Source organism: Mirounga angustirostris, unplaced genomic scaffold (genome assembly GCF_029215605.1).
Source record: "Mirounga angustirostris isolate CCGP_5_RB_7025 unplaced genomic scaffold, mMirAng1.0.hap1 SCAF_10, whole genome shotgun sequence".
Taxonomy (NCBI): Eukaryota; Metazoa; Chordata; class Mammalia; order Carnivora; family Phocidae; genus Mirounga; species Mirounga angustirostris.
The window spans coordinates 31,564,595-31,584,619 of record NW_026991718.1 but is presented as its reverse complement, the minus strand read 5'-3'; the positions used below and the strand labels follow the sequence as shown (position 1 = coordinate 31,584,619).

Here is a 20,025-nt window from a genome sequence, read left to right as displayed (position 1 = left end):
TGCCTTTCCCCAACTCCAGGTTGTTCTGAGGTGGTTGCCAATCAAAGGTCAAGGTGGGTACTTGACTCAGGACAATCAGATTTTCTCTCCCAATAATTTGAATCTTGAGTAGAGGCACACAGGAACAGAAGGCATTTAAAACAAGTCATCAGGGGCACCTGGGTGGCTCAGTTGGTTAAGCGACTGCCTTCGGCTCAGGTCATGATCCTGGAGTCCCAGGATCGAGTCCCCATCAGGCTCCCTGCTCGGCAGGGAGTCTGCTTCTCCTCTGCCCCTCCCCCTTCTCATGTGCTCTCTCTCATTCTCTCTCTCTCAAATAAATAAATAAAACCTTAAAAAAAAAAACAAAAAAAACAAAAAACAAGTCATCAGGAGGCAGAATACCAGAGAATTGGTTAGAGAATTTAGTTTCTAAGATCTCTATAAACTTCCTGGCTCTTCTTTCATCTTGAGCATTTAGTTATTCCTTTGATTCTGTAAGTTATTCCTCTATGTCTCCATAAATCTCTTTTTTAAAATTTAAGTTAGTTTCTATTGCTTGCAACAAAAGAACTCTAACTGACCAAATAATAATAAAAAATATTCATGGAAAAGAGGGCCCTTCTACTTGCTAGATGGGATGCTGTCCCATTCATGAATCATTTAATAAAGCCAATTAGATCTTCAAAAAGAGAGAGACAGAATATTCATACAGAATGGAAGGAAGTTTAACCCTCAAAAAAAATTCATAAATCTATGACTCCAACACAAGGTTTTTATATTTTCATTTTACCTATTGGTTCACTTATATGTAGTTAGCATCATGGTATGCATATCATCTTACATTAGGATTTTGCTACCTAACATTGTACCTGCAGAAATGTTTAGTATTTCTATAAAGTCTTCTATACATCATTTTTAATGTATGTTATTTTCTTGTATTGGCATATCATAATTTATTAACTCTTGATCCAGTGGTTGGATATTTGAGTTGATTTTAGTGTTTTGTTGGCAGACATAATGTTTAAAATGAACATTTTCACAGCAAGCTTTGTGTATTTTTTTCCTTAGGATAAATTTACAAAATTGAGAAATGGATCTGCTATGGGTGTTATCCTGTTCCTTTCATGCATTTGATGTTTTGCTCTGTAAAGTGAAAAGTGCTTTTGTGCTACAAGTATTTTCCTGTTTTGTATGTTTGGATTTCCATTTATAAGACAGTCTCAGATTGGGCAAATTCAAGCAAATAGAGTTTACTTGGTTGTAAATTGTGCTCTGTGTTATGACTGTTACACAAGTATTCATGTGAGTGTAACTTTTTAAATAACCTCCTATTGAAAATATCATAAATAAATAAAATGGTACAAATCATGAGGATGGGATCTCAATGAATTTTCACATAGTAAACACACCCATGTGACCAGTATGAAGATCAAGGAGGACTACTAGCACTCTAGAAGCCCCCTTATGCTCCCAATCAATTACAACCTCCTGTCAGATAACCATAGTCCTGACTTCTATCACAGTAACCTATTCTCTTCTGTTTTTGAACCTTAAACAAATGCACCCTTTTGTGTACTGTTTCTTTCACTCGACATGTTTATAAGCTTCATGCATGTGTAGCAGCAGTTCATCCATTCTCATTCTGTGCATCATTGGATTGCACAGATATACATAATTTATATATCTATTCTATTATGGGTGGACACTTTGGTTGCTTCCAAACTTTGGCCACTGCAAATAGGATTGAAATTGCTGGCTTATAGGTTATGCACATATTTAGCTTTCTCAGAAACTTTACCAATTTACATTCTCACCAGCAGCATCAAAGAGAGTTCTAGTTGTATCACATCTTCCAATTTTTAACTTGTACTTATGCTGTGTTTATTGGCCACTTGGGTATTCTCTTTTTTGAAGTTCCTGTTCAAGTCTCTGACCCACTTTTGGAATTCTAACCAATAAATATATAAGGAATGACTGGATTGGAAAATCATTACTTTGTAATCAGAGTAATTATTAATTCAGTAAAGAATCATCAAAAGATGTTAAAAATTAGTGGGTGCAATTTAATGAAAAACAAGATATTTACATAGTCTCAAAATATCTCCACGTAAAATACTTTAGTTACAAAGAAGAAAATGTAATTTTACAATCGAGGAACCTGACAGACATCACCTTGACTGGGTGATTAAAGTCAATATTACCAGTAGTGGGACAAACCAACACCATGGGCATCCTGATGTAATACACCGTCACAGGTATAATACCATTTCTTCGGCATTCCTGCCAAAAATGCAGTATCTGAAGCTATTCATGAAGAAACATTAATTCAACCCAGTAGAGGTACATTCTACTTAATAACAAGCTTTTACTCTTCAAAATGTCAGGGTCATAAAATAAAAAGTAAAGATAATGAAGTATTTTGGTTTAAAAGACTAAAGTGACATGATAACTAATGTACTATGTGTTCCTGGATTGGATCCTGGACCAGAAAAACACTTTTTTTTTTTTAATTACAAAAAATAGTATTAGGAAAATTGGTGAGATTTAGTAAGGTCTGTAGATTAGATTAGATAATATATCCCAGTTTAGGTAATTTTACTGTGTTATACAAGCGGATTGTCCTTAAAAAATACACACTGAAGTATTTTAGTGATAAAGAGATATGTCTTACTCCTAATGGTTCAGAAAAGTGATATAGACAGAGAGGCATTAATAAATGTGATAAAATGTAAATAATTACAAATCTTGGTGAGGGTGATACAGGAGTTCTTTCTCTTTTTTGCAACTTTTCTAGAAGTCTAGAATTATTTCAAAATAAAGGACTACCAAAAAGAGGAAATTCCTAGTTTGGTAAGAGTTTTAAATCATGAATGAATGTTAAATTTTATCAAATTCTTTTTCTGTATCTACAAGGATGAATGTACATATATATATATTTTTTTCATTTATACTATTAGTTGGGTGTATAATGAGATTTTAGAGTTAAACCAGCCTTGAATACTTGAAATAAACACACATTTTATGTCTAATATATTACTGGATTTGTTTTGCTGATATTTAATTTAGAATTTTTTTCATCTTTTTTTAAAGATTTATTTGTTTATTTTAGAGAAAGAATGGAGGGAGGGGCAGAGGAAGAGGGAGAGGGAATCTCAAGCAGACAGACTCCCTGCTGAGCATGGAACCTAACATGGGGCTCAATCTCATGACCCTGACATCATGACCTGAGCCAAAATCAAGAGTCAGACGCTTAACCAATTGAGCCACCCAAGTTCCCCAGAAGTTTTTTCATCTTTGATAACAGAGAGATTGGTCTGTAATTTTCCTTTCTTGTAATGACCTTCTGAGGTTTGGGGATTAACATTTTATTGACCTCATAAAATATGTTGGCATTTCCGTTTTCTGTTCTCTGAAAGAGTTTATACACAATTGGTGTTACTTCTTCCTTAAATATTTGGAAGAACACTGGTGAAATCATCAGAATCCAGAGATCTATTGTATGAAGATTTTTAATCACTGTTTTGTTTCTTTGATTGATATAGGTCTATTTTCTATTTCTTTGGTGTCACTTATTGTAAGTTGGGTTGTCCTAGGAATTTCCCATCTCATCTAAATTTTCAAATTTATTGACATTAAGTTGTCTAAAATATTTTCACTTCAACTTTGTAATGTCTGTAGGACGCATAGTGATGTGCCCTTTTCCAAGCCTGATAGAAGTAATATGTACCCTTTTTGCTTTTGTTTTTGTTTTATATATGTGATCTGTCTTGCTATGAATTTACCAGTTTATTTTTTTCAGTGACTCTTCTCTACTGTATATTTTTTCCATTAATTTTTTTCTCTTTATCATTACCTTTTTTATACTTTCTTAAGGTTTAATTGTTTTTTCTCTAAGTTCTTGAGATGGATACTTAAGTTATTCTTGTTTAAAGTTATAAATTTCAGCACTTAAGATTACAATTTTCCCACCAAACACAGTTTTAGCTGCATCTTAAAATTTTGATATGTCATATTTTTATTTTTATTTAGTTCAAAATGTTTTTTTCACTTCCATTGTTGTTTTTTCTTTGACTGATGGATTATTTAGAAGTATACTGCCTAATTTCTATGTGTTTGGGAAATTTGTACTTTTTAAAAAATTGTTGACTGTTAGCTGAATTCCCCTCTGCTCAAAGAACATACTCTGTATAATTTCAATGTTTTGATATATGGTGAGGCTTGCTTTATGGCCAAGTTATTGTCACTTTTAGTAAATATTCACTCCCCACATGAGACAAAAGTGAATTCTGCAGTTGTTGCATGAAATATTCCATGTGCGTCAATTGTGTCAACTTTGTTAATCATGTTGTTTAAATGTTGTGTACCTTTATTAATTTTTGCCTCCTTATTCTTTCAGACACTGACAGATGTATTAAGGCCTCCTGCTGTGATTATAGATTTATCTATTATTCTTTGCAGTTTCTGCAATTCCTTTGTTTTATAGATTTTATAGTTTGTTGTTAGTTGTATACAAAATTAGAATTGTTACATCTTCCTGATAGGCTAATATTTTTATTATTGTGAAATATCACATTTTATTTTTAATAATGCTTCTTTCCTTAAAGTCTACTTTTTCTATTGTTGTATAGATATATCGGCTTACTTTGGGTTAGTGTTTGCATAAAATGTCTTTCTTTCTTTTACCTTTAACTTTTCTGTGGTGTTATTTTATTTATTTGTTTGTTTGTTTGTTTACTTTTCCTCTGTCTAGGATTTTATTAGACTGCTTTTTTCCCCAATATACCTATTTCGGAAGATTGAGATAAAAAAGGCACAAACTCACATTAAATAAACAAGGTGATCTAATCAGTTCTACAAAGTCTATTTCGTAAAAGAAGTAGCAGTAGGAACCAACCAAAATAAGTCGGGGAGTCCCAGCAGGGACTGTAAGAGAACTTGGGAAGATACACACATGCCCATAATACTGACCCTGTCCCTGACCTCTCTCTGTGAAAAGTCCATAGCCCAGCACTACCCTCATCCAGAGGCACTACAGCTTCAAACTGGGACTATGACCATGGAAATCTAATGGAAGCAGCTAGTCTGAAGGGGCATAGCACACTCTCAGCCCTCAGGGACTTCTGTGGTATTATTTTAGATTGTAACTTTTATATCTTTTGAAAAACCACATATATATTTATTATAATATTACATTATTAAATATATATATATTTTTAAAAGATTTATATTTATTTTAGAGAGAAAGATGGAGTGCATACACACACATGTGCATGCATGAGCAGGGGTGGGGCAGGCAGAAGGAGAGTGACAGAATCTCAAGCAGACTCCCCGCTGAGCACAGAGCCTCATCTCACAACCCTGACATCATGACCTGAGCCAAAATCAAGAGTCAGATGCTTAACTGACTGAGCCACCCAGGCGCCCCATATATTTAAAATCAGTATGGAAATCTTTGGTTTTTAATGGAAAATTATGCCATTTATATTTATGGTAATTAATGATATATTTGGATTCATAGCTAGCACCTTACTGTTTGTTTTCTATTTATCTTACTGGTTACTTGGTCCTTTTTATCTTCGTTCTTGCCTTCCTTTGATTTCATTAACTAATTTTAAAAATTACTATGCTCTCTTCTATTTATGCATTACTATACATAATTTTATACATAATTTTACTATTCTCTTAATAGTAACCCTAGAGTTCATAATATGTACCCTTGACTTATTTCAGCTTAGCATAAATTAATTTACTACTTCTGAGACAAGATATCCTTGCTGACATCCTCATCAAAGGTGCATACCATTCTGATGTGTTATCTGGGAATAGACATAGATCCTTACCATTATGGAAACTGACTCTTGTCTGGTTCTCACTCCTTCTGGGTTCAACAGATCCAAATTCTCCTGAAGCCAAGCCATTTCCCTTTTTTTTTTTTTTTTTTTTGGAACCCTTCCCCTGCCAGATAGTTGTGTTTTCTGCCTCCCTGAGACTTTAGAAAATCACCATCTTAACCCTCCCTCTAGATTGGAGGAGGGAAAAAGACTTCTCCTTTTCCTATGGTAAGTTTATAGACAAGAAAATGAGATACAATTTCTTAATCAACTATCCTCTCACACCTACCAATATATTAGGTTTTAAATCTAACCATAATCACAGTATTTCCATGGGAAATTAATTCTAAGTTACAAACACTTATCCGTTAGGGAACTTTGAAAACCCAGTCTATTAAATATATATATTATCTATATAATAGCATTATATTCTTACTTCACTTTATTTAGGGAAAGGTAAAATTGCGAGACCAATGATAAGGCTCCTCATTACTATAGGAATACTCTGGCCACTTTGCTTCAGGGTTTTGCTTCAACATTAACATTTACAAATAAGTGAAAATGAGGGAATATATGATCTCTTACCAAACTGCAAGATATTTTTGTGCCTTTAGTTGTCTTCACTCCGATACAAATGACATAGAGATAGAGGAGGGTAAGAAGAAACATAATTCCCTGAGGTATACTGTGGCATTAAAAATGCAGTCGTATATACAGATGTAGGTAAGTTTTAATTTAGAGAACTATATTTAGTGTTAGAGTCCTTAGGCCAAAGAACCACAAAATAGTGGCTTGGTTTAATAAAATAGTACTAAGTTTCATAGGAAACTCCTCAGACACAACGTGGTAGTAGTCTTGACCTAGCAGCTGCTGCTTTTACTAAAAGTAGCTGTACTGATTCTTCAATTTATCTCATGCCTCAATACCCAACTTTTGGTTCTGAGGAGAGACAATGTAGTCCAGACCTCTCACCATTCCCTGTGCTCTTTAGCTTTAATCCTGGACTAATGTAGACCAACCTTTTACTCAGAGGTTTCAAGCAACCTGGTTGCCTCAAGTACCAAACACTTTTTACAAGAGGTACTAAGGGTAAATTAGACTCAAAGTAATTTGTTTTTCTCCAAAACCCTTTTTTGATTCCACAGGTGGAACACCTTTTGTGTTTTGGTTTCCCTGGACCACCATTCCCATGTGTAGCCCAATAAATATTGGAATGAAGGCAGAATGATAACAAGGTGTTTTTTGTGTGGCTATGTAGCATATCGGAAGAGGAAATGTCTTTCCAAAATAATTTGTAAGTTTGGCCTGGGATCATCTGGACACTGGAAATGATCTATAAAACAAGTCCATAGTCATAAAACAAATTTTTAAAATCTGCTTTTAGTCATAAGAGATTTTCCACACTTAATCATTCAAGAGTTGATTATCCAGAATGTGTAATATACAAACCCGTTATTTCTTTTTTTTCCTTCTGCTGCCTGAGTTTTGGTCATTTCATAGCTCATTACTATTCTCTCTCTGGGAAAATAAAAGCAAATGTAGCTCCAACTAGTATTTTCAATTTTCTATAGAAAGGTTTTGTAGGAAGGGTAATAATTATTGGTTTATGTATCACTTTTCATTACTAAGTATTTGATTAGGCTCCACTGGGCACTGGGGAAGAATTTTAAAAGTTCAAGACATTGTCCCTGCTCTTAAGGCTCTTACAATATAATTGGAGAAACAAGGTTTGTGTACAATAAAGCCAAATATTAATGCAAGGCAATATATATTTAAACAACAACATGAAAGAATTCTGGTCATACAAACATAGTGTACAAGAGAATTTTATTCTTTTTCTACTCTTTCTCAGTATCTAATATGTGGCTTAAGCATACTCAGAAGAATGAAAGTCATTTTGATAAAATCATCATAGAATACAAGAGAATTTTATAGACCTATAGAACTTTATAAAGCATAGTATAGACTGACAAGATTGTCACAGAAATTCTCAATAAGGTAGTGAGACTTGAATTAAATATGAAAAAATGGATGGAATTTCAACATGAGAAAAAGAAAAAAAAAAGAAATTTCTGCACAAAGAAAAGAAAATCCCAGAATTCCAGGGTTGAAGGCCCCTATACACTTTTAAATGAAATATTTCAGGGGCGCCTGGGTGGCTCAGTCGTTAAGCGTCTGCCTTCGGCTCAGGTCATGATCCCAGGGTCCTGGGATCGAGTCCCACATCGGGCTCCCTGCTCAGCGGGAAGCCTGCTTCTCCCTCTCCCACTCCCCCTGCTTGTGTTCCTGCTCTCGCTCTCTCTCTGTCAAATAAATAAATAAAATCTTAAAAAAAAAAAAAAAGAAATATTTCAAGCATACAGGATATAGAAAATAATATGAACTCGCCTTTCCAACCAGATTTTGTCAAATATTTACTTTTTGCCATATTTGCCATATTTGGCTAAAGTCTTCTGCATACTCTTGTCATTATCCTTCTTCTTCAGCAGAGGTAACAACTATCCTGAATTTAGGAGTTACTATTACTGTGAATATTTTAAAATGTTTATCACACATAGAAATATGTACTATTGTTTCATGGGTCTAAAGTTAATATAAACGATAGCATGCTTTATGTATCTCTTCTACTTTCTTATGTTCACTAGTCTATTTTTTTGAGATTGATGCATATTATAGCTCCAGTTCTAGTTCATGTATTTTAACTATATAGTATTCTGCTGTGTGATCATACAACAATTTACTTAACCACTCTCAGGTTGATGAACATTTAGGTTGTTTCCAATTATTTTCCTGTTATACATGATGCTTCACTGAATAATCATTTACATGTGTCCTTATGCATTTGAGGGAGAGTTTCTTGGATATATATAGCGAAGTGGAATTGTTAGATTGTAAGATAAGGACATCTTATGTTTTCATAGATTTTGCCAAATTGCCTTCCAATGTAATTGTACCAATTTAATCTCCACTCAGTAGCGTATAAGAGTTCCCATCTCTTCCTTGTCTTGCAATTCTGATTACTACATCACATGCATGAAACTGTCAGAGTGCCCTGGAATCGATTCTTCCTGTAAACTTGCTGTTTGTGTCAGTGATGCTCCGAGTTGGATCTTGTTATGAACCAGCCTGGCCCAGGCTTAGAGGAGATATCAATCCTCTCTGAGAGAACTGGAAAGAGTAAAGAAAGAATGGTATAATGGCTGAGGATGGCATGCACATTTTCATCATTTTTATGTCCCCAATATATAGCACAACCTGAATCTCTGTAAGCAAGGCTCAGTAGATGTTCAATTGACTGGAACTAATCATTAATTCTGATCTGTTTCTGGCTTTCACTTCTCTAAGCTTCAATTTCCCCATCTGTAAATTATGGATGATAATAATTTAAGGAATCATTCCAAAGGTAACATAAGATATAAATGTGAAAACATACAGAAGCTCTAAAAAGCAATGTAAATTAAGTTATAAAAGATTTGAGAGCTGTTTCTGTGTCATGACTTCTTAGGATGAGCAAATAACATTTTAGCAGTTCAGAACCATTGCCAAATTTCTCATTCGCATTCTTCTTGCAACCCTAATAAGTTCTGAGGTTCCCACACACCTCAGATTCTGCTCAGGAACACAGTAATTTTAAAAAGGTATTCCGACCTTTATTTACATTTATTGCTCTCAGAGAACATCAGAGGACCCCATTTATGGTTACAGAGCCCCCCTTGAGTTCCATTCTATTTCCTCTAGTCTCACATATAACTTCCAAACTCTTTCTCTAGAACCCAGTTCATTGGGCTTTTGGTCATCTCCCTTCTCCCTTTCTTCCAACACTTTAAAGGTTGACTTAGCTCCTTTCTGGCTAACTTATCCCCCTTCTCTTCTCACTTCTCCACTCCTATCTACAGTCCCCTTACCTTAAACTCCACATCACAAATATAGCAAGCTAGGACAGGCTAGAAAACACTGCCTGAGAGGAGAACAGATATTCATATCTTAATAATCACCCCAGAACATAAGTTCTTGTTATTGAAGTCAGTAACACTATTTTCATTTTGAATGTTTTAAAAATAAGGTTCATAAACATTTTCTCCTTCTTTTAAGTTATTCTCTCTTTCTTTCTTTCTTTCTTTCTTTCTTTCTTTCTTTCTTTCTTTCTTTCTTTCTTTCTTTCTTTCTTTCTTTCTTTAGAAGGGGTGTGCAGAGGGAGAGAGAGAGAATCTCAAGCAGGCCCATTGCAGGGCTTGATCTCATGACCCCGAGATCATGACCTGAGCCAAAATCAAGAGTCCGATGCTTAACCCACTGAGCCACCCAGGTGCCCCTAAATGGTCTTTAAAAAAAAAAAGAAGAAGAAGAAGAAGAAAGAAAAACAGGTTGCTCACCACTGCTCTACACTCTCAGCCTTTTCTCTTGGAGATCCCATGATTCTACCATCTCTATTTCTATGACTCACATTTACACATCACGATGTAATTCCCTTTTGCACTTCCTAAATCTGTGACTGTCCTTGTGATGTCCCCTCCTTAAGGCCCTTCCATCTCCTCAAACCCAACATGCTTCAAAGTGAACTCACATTCATTCCAAATTTAGCTTTCCCTCAGGACTTCCATATTTCTACTGTTGGCATTTTAAGAGACATGTTTATTGCCCAGGTGTAGTATGATAAGAAGCGGAAGAGAATGGGGCCAGAGAGCCTAATTAAAAGACTTGCACCACATAGCAGAAAACAGACTGCATTCAGATTTGCAGACATGGTGTTTTGGATTTATTTGGAATGACTGGAGAGTGCTCACCCTAAGTGAGAGGTAAACCCTAAATATTGGCATCAGCAACTTAAAGAGTGTTATACTTTTTGGCATTTAAAGTTCATATGGGGGGGGTAGGGGGATGAGATAACTGGGTGATGGACATTAAGGAGGTCACGAGATGTAATAAGGACTGGGTGTCATATAAGATGATGAATCACTGAAGTCTACCTCTGAAACTAAATGGGGTTTGCTATGAGCCCAGACCCAGCAAATGGATCCATCCCCTGGAGCAGTGATCTGGGTCAGTTTGAGATTTGGGTTATCTATACATCACCTTGAACTATGAGCAGGGAGTAAGGAATAATAGAAAACTCCTGGCATGTTATTTGAATTATTTAACAGAGCTTTTATTTCTATTTTTTGTTTGTTTTGATCAAGAAAACAAACCTTCAGTCCAGGTTAAACCAAATTAGAGGATTTTTTTTTTCCCAAAATGATGAACTTTTAGATCTTTAAGCAGATTGCTTTACTACAGGTTTTGTTGGGGGTAGGGGTTGGAGTCCTCCTAAGGGAGTAAGAGTAACTAGAATAAAGCTTCTTTTTAAAAAGGCCAGCAGGATAATACTCTGGGCAGTAATCTACTCTGGAAACAGGGTGTATGTAACCACATTTGTTCTGGACCAACTAGATCTGGTCCAACAGTGGCCTCACTGTATTTGGGAACGAAGGTACTGGCAACACCGTTTAACTGGGGATATCTAAGGGGAACTGTAGGCTAGATATTATATAAAAGGGAACCAGGCAAACACTACGCTCTAATCTATCATGTGATAAAAGATGAATATAATCAGGAGTTTCATCAATAAGATTATCTCAGCATCTCTTAGTCTCTTACCCAGCCTGTATTCCACCTGTACTTCCTTGTAATCCTTTGATACTTTGTTGTCTATTTTTCACACAGCCTGCACCCCTCGAGGATTAGCTAAGTCTAAAAAGATATCAGTTTCCTACAGTGCTAGCCAAAGAGCACCCCTTTGAAATCCTGGCTTCTCAAGAAGATTGGAAGTTCTTGTCTATCTAAACAAGGTTCTAGGCTTTTGTCTGACTTGTTTGTCTTTGCAAGATCTCACCTGGAAGCAATATTGGGTAGAGGTACTCTGTGTCCTGTTTTGTTCATGGTGTTGTTATATATGGCTTGGTGATGAGAAGATGATATCTGGTCTGATAAACTGTTGGCAAGGCAGGAACTTTACAGTAGGATGCATGAGACCAGGTTTCTTTCTCTGGCATTTTATGACAATGAGGGTTCAAGAGCACCTCTGATGATCTGATTCAGAGGGGAGCAAATATGGGTTTTTGGAGATCTTTAAAATCAGGACCCAGGGGCCAGGTTGGACTTGAGAATTATATAATCTGAATGGCATTCCCTGATGTTGAGCAGTACAGTGGTCCTGAGTTTTTTGTGGCTATAAAAAAACTGAATCAAAGTTTAGGCTATAATAGAGTGTTCAAATAAAAGGTAGTTATAATCTCCCTATAGTCAACATTGACCAGACTGCATTTGGAATACTGAACTCACTTCTTAGTGCCAGAGTTTAAAAAGATATTAACAAATTAAATAAGTTCATAGTCTGGATGAGATGTTGAAGAGGATCTGGGAGAATATAACTAAGAGGAGACACAATAGCAGAAGAGGGACTATGAACTTCAATGGTTAGATTAGCACTGATCTCCATAATGACAGATCTGATGAAATTTTCTGTCTCCCTCCTCCTTAGTCTCTCTCTGGCATTTAACACAGCTTGATCACTCTCTTAAAATTCCCTCCTTTGCTGCATTGATATCAATTGTACTAGTTCAGCAGATGGCAAAATCGAATTCGAAGTGCAAGATGCACCTGTGAAGGATAAAGAGGAAAGGGACAAAGAGTAGGAAGGAAGACTCTCAGACGGCAATGCTTGACTTAATACTTGTGAAAGGAGAGCAAGAAGGAAGAAGGACTGGGTAGGAAGAGCCTCAGTCTGCAGGGAAGCTCTGAGACTAGCTCAGGGATGCCAGGGCGGTGCCCCAGAGCAAAGATTGCCCATTAGAGCAAATTGCACTGGGCAGGAATGGCTGGCTGTGCTCAGTCATTGGTTGGAAGCCTCTGGGGAGACTGAGACCTCTGCATGAATGCTGTGATGGATCCCAAAGGCATGGAGGCTAGAGGCTGTCAGTGGTTCACACTCCTTACAGCACATGCTTCCTTGAAGGAAGTCCTAAGTAGTGCACTCCTGTGGCTCCCATACCATTCCATTTCCACATATCATATTGGATCCCACCTTCCTAGTCTCCTTTGCTAGATTCTCTGCCTTTGTTCATGGTCTAAATGTTGGGGGGTTTCTAGGAACCCATTTTCTGCCTATTCCATTTATTTTCTCTATGAAAATTCATCTCAACCCACAATTCAAATACATGACTGAATGTTGATGCTGAGGCCATATGTTAACTCAGACCATCATTTTCTCCTACCTGGACTGCTACAATGGCCTCTGAACTATTCTCCCAACTCATCTCCAGTCCTGCCACCTGACTCCAATTCATTCTCCATCTGCAGCTGGTAGAGTATTTCTAAGGAACAAATGAGATCATGCTACTTCTGTGCTGAAAATCTACCAATAGCACCCTTTTGTTCTCAAGAAGAAATACAAATTATTTAATACAATTTATGTGCTCCTTAATGGACCAGTCCCTGCTTACCACACTAGCTTCATCTGTTATTCTCCTTAAACAGAACTACTTTCGTTTCTTTGAATGTAACCACTGTACCCTTTGTCTGGAGTACACTTTCTTGCTTGGCTAATTCTCTACTTGTTTTTTAAGTCTCAGTCTAGAGGATCCTTCCTCTGTGAAGACTTCCATAACCTGCAAAGACTGAATTTGGTCCCCTCCTATGTGACCCCAGAAACTATGTGAAAAAGAGCAGGTGGACTCTTGGTTGTGCATCTACAGAGGGCCATGAACCCCCACTCGGGTGCCAAGCATTGGAAATAAGAGGGATGATATTTTACATATCAGAACTTGTCTCAGGGAATATTCTGTATGAGATAGAAAGGACTACTATGATAAATAGTTTGGTGTGGGTGACAGTTCTCTCCAGAACACGATAGGCAAACATTCTCAATGCAGTCACTCCCATCCCCCACCCCAGCCCAACCCTAGGCATTTGGAAATATGTGTGGCTATTTTTGTGGTTGATGTCAGTGTGGCTGGGAGCAGTGTTGAAACAGAGGACAGTCCCACACAAGGAAGAATTGTCCTACCCAAAATGCTAATAAAACCTCCATTGAGAAACACTGTGCTGGGACATATGCAAGTCTGGGAGCAGAACTGAATTGCACATAATATCAGTGTGGAAAGCTGAAAGCTGACACCTGAGGACATCCATCTCTACCTACTCCCCATGCAGAGCTCCACCTTACCTGTAAATAAATGTTGAATACATGATTAAAAAATATATATTAAAAGAAAATTTAAAAATATATATTGGCTTGGGGCGCCTGGGTGGCTCAGTCGGTTGGTCGTCTACCTTCAGCTTGGGTTGTGATCCCAGGATTCTGGGATCGAGCCCCAAATCGGGCTCCCTCCTTGGCGGGAAGCCTGCTTCTCCCTCTCCCCTGCTCATGCTCTTTCTCACTCTTGCTCTCTCCCTCTCAAATAAATAAATAAAACATCTTTAAAAAATTTTTAAAAATATATATATTGGCTTGAAAAAGAGCCAAGTTATTAGCCTAAGCAGCACCTAGTATCTCCTCTGGCTCTACTTTCCTGCTCCTCAGTACTCATCTCCTTGTAAGGGAATTATCTGAGAAGTTGTCTGTAGCCCAACTTGAATTCAGGGACCATGCCCTGTTGCACTGTTAGAACCTAATATAGTGTTTGGCACATAATAGATAATAAATATTCCTAAATTATGACCCTCAAAATTTAAAAATTAGCCCTGACATCTTTTCTAAGTTTCAACTCTATTTTTTGTCACTAATTTTACATTTCTAGTTGAGCATCTCAACCTTAACAGCTTTGACCCACGCTAAAACCTTCCCCCAAATAACCCTAACACCTCTTACTATGGCAAATGCTATCACCCTCTTGGGACCTTCCCGTTGTCTAAGTCTATATGTTGCCCATTGTTTGCCTTCTTCCTCACCCCACCAAACCTTCAATTCCACCTTCTAATGATCTTTGTGTTCTTTCTCTTTTCTCTGTCCTCAGCATCCCTGGCCTTAAATCAGGTTCTCTTATATATGTTATTGCATTTGTTTCCTAAATAATATCTCTATTCCCATCCCCATGACTGTCACCCTTTAAAACATTCTAAAATAGGGGGGTGGGAGATTGGGTTAAATAGGTGATGGGGTAAGGAGTATACTTGTGATGAGCATCGAGTGATGTATGGAATGGTTGAATCACTATATTGTACACCTAAAACCAATATAACACTAAAAAAATAGTTACACCAAAATAAGTTAAAAAAAATTCTAAAATATACTCAAAATAATAGTAATTAATACTTTGTGGGCTTGTTGTGGTCTAGGCACTGCTGACTTTAACATGTATTTTATTTATTTATTTTTAAAGATTTATTTATTTGAGAGAGAGGGAAAGAGAACAGGAGAGGGGGAGGGGCAGAGGGAGAGATTCTCAAGCCGACTTCCTGCTGAGGGCAGAGCCTGACAAAAGGGCTTGATCCCACAACCCATGAGATCATGACCTGAGCTGAAACCAAGAGTTGGATGCTTAACCACCTGAGCTACCCAGGCATCCCTTTACACGTATTTTAGTTTTGACTCCATAAGAGCCCCATTTTGAAATAACTTCCTAAGGTCGTTCAGTAGGGGACAGAGAGACGAGATATGAATCCATGTAGCCTGGCTCAGAGCTGTGCTAGGCTAGGCTGTGTAACATCCTGGAACTCTGTTATTGTTTCACATATGTCTGGGTCTGATTCTCTTCCTCTGGTGGATGGCCTGGTTGTAGGGTCTTTTTTGAGCTAAGGCTTGCTCAGTATTCCTTTCCCAGAGCTGTTGGCATACTGAAATGTGAGTGGTGATTATGAAGTCAGTAAGCCAAAGTGGATCCAATGGGTGGTTAGACAAGAAGTCCTGAGGCTAAAACTGAGAGCTGGTACAGAGACTAAAGAAACCCTAAGCCACAGACCCATGAAGAATGGGCTAAGAGAAGGGTGGTCTGGATATACTGTCCATCTTAGCCTTTACCCGCTCCCTACAGTGTGATGCTTACATGGGTGGGTGCTTTAAAGGGCTAGGGCTACGTGGCCAGCCTGGAGTATACAACCTCCCCTTCATTTGTCTGGCTAATTCCAACACATTCTTTAAGATTTAGCTTTAGCAACCTCCCTGTATCTTCCTGTCTGCTTTCCTGCCCCTTTTCTGTGCTTCTCACAGTTTTGTGAGACTGTAAACTCCCTGATGACAGACACTGTGGTTTTCTTCTCTGTATTCTATACTGTTAGAATCTAACAATCGTTGACTCTAAATGCGTGGCAAGGAGGCAGATTTTGGCTTAGCATAAGAGAAATTTTATTTTTTTAAAAGATTTTATTTATTTATTTGAGATAGAGAGGGAGAGAGAGCACACAAGCAGGGAGGAGGGGCAGAGGAGAAGCAGACTCCCCACTGAGCAGGGAGCCCAATGTGGCGCTGGATCCCAGTACCCTGGGATCATGACCTGAGCTGGAGGCAGATGCTTAACCGACTGAGCCACCCAGGCACCCCTGCATAAGAGAAAATTTAAAAAGTATACTACAAAGCAGAATATAGATTAGGGGTTAAGAGTCTGGCCTTCTGGGGCACCTGGGTGGCTCAGTCAGTTAAGCGGATGCCTTGGGCTCAGGTCATGATCTCAGGGTCCTGGGATTGAGCTCTGCAGCAGGCTCCCTGCATCTCCCTCTGCCCCTCCCCCCTTGTGCTCTCTCGCTCGCTCTCTCTAATAAATAAATTAAAAAATCTTAAAAAAAAAAGTATCTGGCCTTTGTGTCTTACCTCTGTTCAAATTTCAGCTTTCTTTTACTTTGAGCCAGCTTAATCTGCCTGTACCTCAAAAAATTATGATAATAATACCTATGTCATCAAGTTGTGAGAATTAAATGAGGTAACACATGGAAAGTACTTGGCTCAGTTCCTGGCACCTTGTAGGCACTTGGTGATGTTAGATATTACTATTGTTTTTATTATTGTTATTACGATCACTCACTAGCACTATCTCATAATGCGGTGGGTTGCTCTTGGAAGCAGTGCTTTTGGAAGAAAGGTATTCAAGTAGCAATAAATTCAGGAGAGATGCTGTAGAAGCAGTTCTTGAACTGAAAAGATTAGATGACTTCTAAGGATGCTTCTAATCATAGAAGAGGGAAGCTATTTCTCGGATTCAAAGAAGTGTGATCATTAGTGTTACTTCTAGCGAAGTTGAGGAGCATTGGAAGAGGAGAAACAAAGACATCGGATTTGGCATCTGCATGTATATATTACAAAGAACAAAATATTTTATTCTTTGTGAGCAGTTAATTGCAAAAGCCCTTTTATTTATGCTGTAACCCATATGGCAAACCAGGCCCTTACATGAAAATCAATCCTTTTTCAAAAGGAATAGCTTGGTCCTGCCAAAATCGAACAAACAAAACCTTAAAGACCATTTGAGCCCTACTGAAATGTCTTTTCCCTTTGAAAGAAGTCTATTAGTGATGCAAATGTAAAGTTATCTGCACAGATGATAATCCTAGCAAACAAAACAGTGCTGAGAATTTGGCTTTCCAGAATTAAAAAGGCAGAGAAAGAGCAGAACTCATTCCTATTTGGGATAGTTTATTAGGTCTGCTATCTGAATCCTGGACTAATTATTCTCATGTTTGGTTTAAAGAGGCCAAACAATTCTCCAAATGTGGGCAAGTAAGGCCTGCAGTCTGGGTCCCCAGCAAGTGCCCTAAACAGGCAAAAGCAGGAACGGAATAACATTTATATTCAGGAGTTTAATTCTCAAGATACCAGAGCCTTAAGGTGAGATCTAGCTAGAAGAAATCCAGTGATAAGCACTCACATGGCAGTAATTTATGTGATATGCACATATTACTGATGCTTTAATTCAAAATTAGACAACTGGAGGCTACTCGTATAGGCGAAGAGATGGTCATTTTCCAACATCTTCTAGTCAATAGATACTCAGAAAAACAACTTCTTTGAGAACTTAATAAATATGCAATCTTACTGTAGGCAAAAGGATTGAAAAGATAAAAATGTATAAAGCAGTTAACTATAAGTTGCTTATTATTTGATTATACTTATTTTATCCTTAAGTTTGATAAGACCTAGTTTCTCAGGAGCCACCAGGCATTAGGGAGCACTAGTGGTCAGAAGGTGTGGTGCCTGTGGATATTAGGAAGGCATTTCTGAAGCAAAACTCAAGGTGCTATCGTCCAAGTGGACATCACCTACTTGATTAAAGCTTTTGGAAATGCCTAGCGGGCAGTTTATGGAGAACAGAAAATTAACCCTCCACATGTTTTCTTGGACAGGTATTAACAGTTGACTGGTGTCCACATAGATCGGACGTAATGCTCACAATCTGGGTCTCACGCAGGGTGGGGCTTTGGGTAGGTAAACTAAAGAGCTTCCGCCACATCATGTGTTTACGTCTCAGGTGCAGGATGGATCTTGTTCACGCTCCACCCTCCACCACCTCTCCTTTGCAAGGTTGCTCCACAGCTTGCACTGTCCCCGCCCGGGTCTTTGATAATCCCGCGTCTCTGGAGGTCAATCACTGCTCAGTTCTAGACTCTGCCTGCTTCCCACGCCCTCCACTCGGGCTGGTGGGCGCCGCTCAGCGTGTTTTTCCCGCCAGAGCTTCCCACGCCCTACCCACTCCACACGCCTCCTGGTAGCCCTCCAGGCCTGCCCTCTTTTGCACCCCGGCAGGCCAGCTCCAAGGGCCACGAGTGGCCGGTATCAAAGCTAGCACGGCTCGCTTTTCTCAGGGGCTTTCCTCAGGGCCACCCCCTCCCCGCAGTCCCAGAAAAGTCTCTGGTACTCGGCTGTGTCCTATGTGTAGGTGCTTCTAAAAATAAGTTGGGGCCACTGGCTGTCTTGCAAATTAAAACTATACCGCCTGCTTAGGGTTGGGACGTGATACAGCAGCGTCAAACTTTGCCGTTCGGGGAGTCAGAAGCGAATACGAGCTACCTTCTCCCCTCACCCCCAGACCCCCTGGACCCCCCTACGGCCCCCGGGGCAGTCACGCCTTCCCAGCAAGGCTTGGCCGCTCTCAAGCGCGGGCCGGCGGCCCGGGAACGCGGCGCCAGTTCGGGGTCCGGGGCTGCGGGACCGCCCGCCCACGCCCGGCAGGCGCGCGGAGCCGGAGCGCGCACGGGGCCGCACGCGCGCGGGGCCGAAGAGCTCTCCCTCCGGGATCGCGGCTGCGCAGTCGGGCCGGAGCCGGGAAAAGGGGGAGGAGGGTGGAGGAGCCGGAGTAAGGGGAGGGGGAGGAGCGGCGAAGGCGGAAGCCATGTTGGAGTTGCACCCCGAGCGAGGGGCTGCGAGCGTTCTCCTCTCCTTGTGGGTGTGACCCGGGTTCGGCGCGGCGGCGGCCGGCGGGCTGCGGGGGCGGGGACGGTTAGCCCGGGCGGCGGCGGCGGCGGCGTGAGAGGAGCGGCGGCGGCGGCCGCAGCGTGGAGCCGGGTGATTGTGACCGCCGGGGGAGCGGGGAGCCGGCCGCGGCTCCCACTCTCCGTGTGGCCCCCTGAGCGCCCCCCCTCCCCTGCCCGGGAGGGAGGCGGGGGGCACCCGGGGCCCGCCATGAACCCCGGCTTCGATCTGTCCCGCCGGAATCCGCAGGAGGACTTCGAGCTGATTCAGCGCATCGGCAGCGGCACCTACGGCGACGTCTACAAGGTGAGGGCGAGGGGCCGTGCGCCGCCGAGGCCGCGGGGGTCGGGACCCGCCGCGGGGAGGGCGGGGGGCGCCGCCGCCGTCTGGGCGCCCGCGTCCGCGCTGCCCCTCCGCGGGAGACGCGGGCGCCCGGGAGCTGTGCGGGAGGAGGAGGAGGAGGAGGAGGAGCGGGCGCCCGGGGCTCCGCTGCCTTGGAGCGAACAAAGGGCCGAACGGGTAACCCCGAGACCTCGGAGCCCTTACCTGAGCGCGCCCCTCGGACGCGCGGTGCCCGGGAAGGGCTGGACGCGCGGAGAGGGTCTGGCTGTTTGTTGCATTGGGCAGGGTCAGTGCGACGAACCAGACGGCGGGGGTTTGGCGTATGTCAAACCTGTGTCCGTCAGACGGACCTGGCACGGCCCGATGTAGGTTTGGCACTGCTGCCCACCGGGCCCGGCGGTCGGTACGACACTGGGCAGCCTCCACCCACAGCCCCCCAGCCTTTCGCCTCTCAGCATCCGCGTACCATCTTCTTTTAATTTTCCGAATAATGACTTT

At 40.4% G+C, this 20,025-nt stretch overlaps 1 protein-coding gene, 1 long non-coding RNA gene and 1 other non-coding gene across 5 annotated transcripts in view; 1 reads left to right on the top strand and 2 right to left on the bottom strand.

Annotated features, from left to right (window-relative positions):
- LOC123851008 (uncharacterized) overlaps positions 1–20,024 on the bottom strand; it is a 70,746-nt gene extending 50,722 nt beyond the window's left edge. Inside the window, exon 1 of the long non-coding RNA XR_010405536.1 lies at positions 19,732–20,024. This is a non-coding gene — a long non-coding RNA (uncharacterized LOC123851008). The remainder of the gene's footprint in view (positions 1–19,731) is intronic.
- LOC123852206 (small nucleolar RNA SNORD59) lies at positions 7,657–7,731 on the bottom strand. Its single transcript, XR_006792814.1, has one exon. It is a non-coding gene; the product is annotated as a small nucleolar RNA SNORD59 (small nucleolar RNA).
- Positions 19,111–20,025, top strand: part of MAP4K3 (mitogen-activated protein kinase kinase kinase kinase 3) — a 189,063-nt gene continuing 188,148 nt past the window's right edge. The window contains exon 1 of one of the 3 annotated variants that reach the window (XR_008506849.2): positions 19,111–19,491. Coding sequence is in view for 2 of the 3 variants with exons in the window: in XM_045884471.3 (XP_045740427.1) it covers positions 19,396–19,491 (96 nt within the window). In the remaining variant the exon portion in view is untranslated. The remainder of the gene's footprint in view (positions 19,492–20,025) is intronic. The other 2 variants (XM_045884471.3, XM_045884472.3) reach the window with 2 other exon arrangements.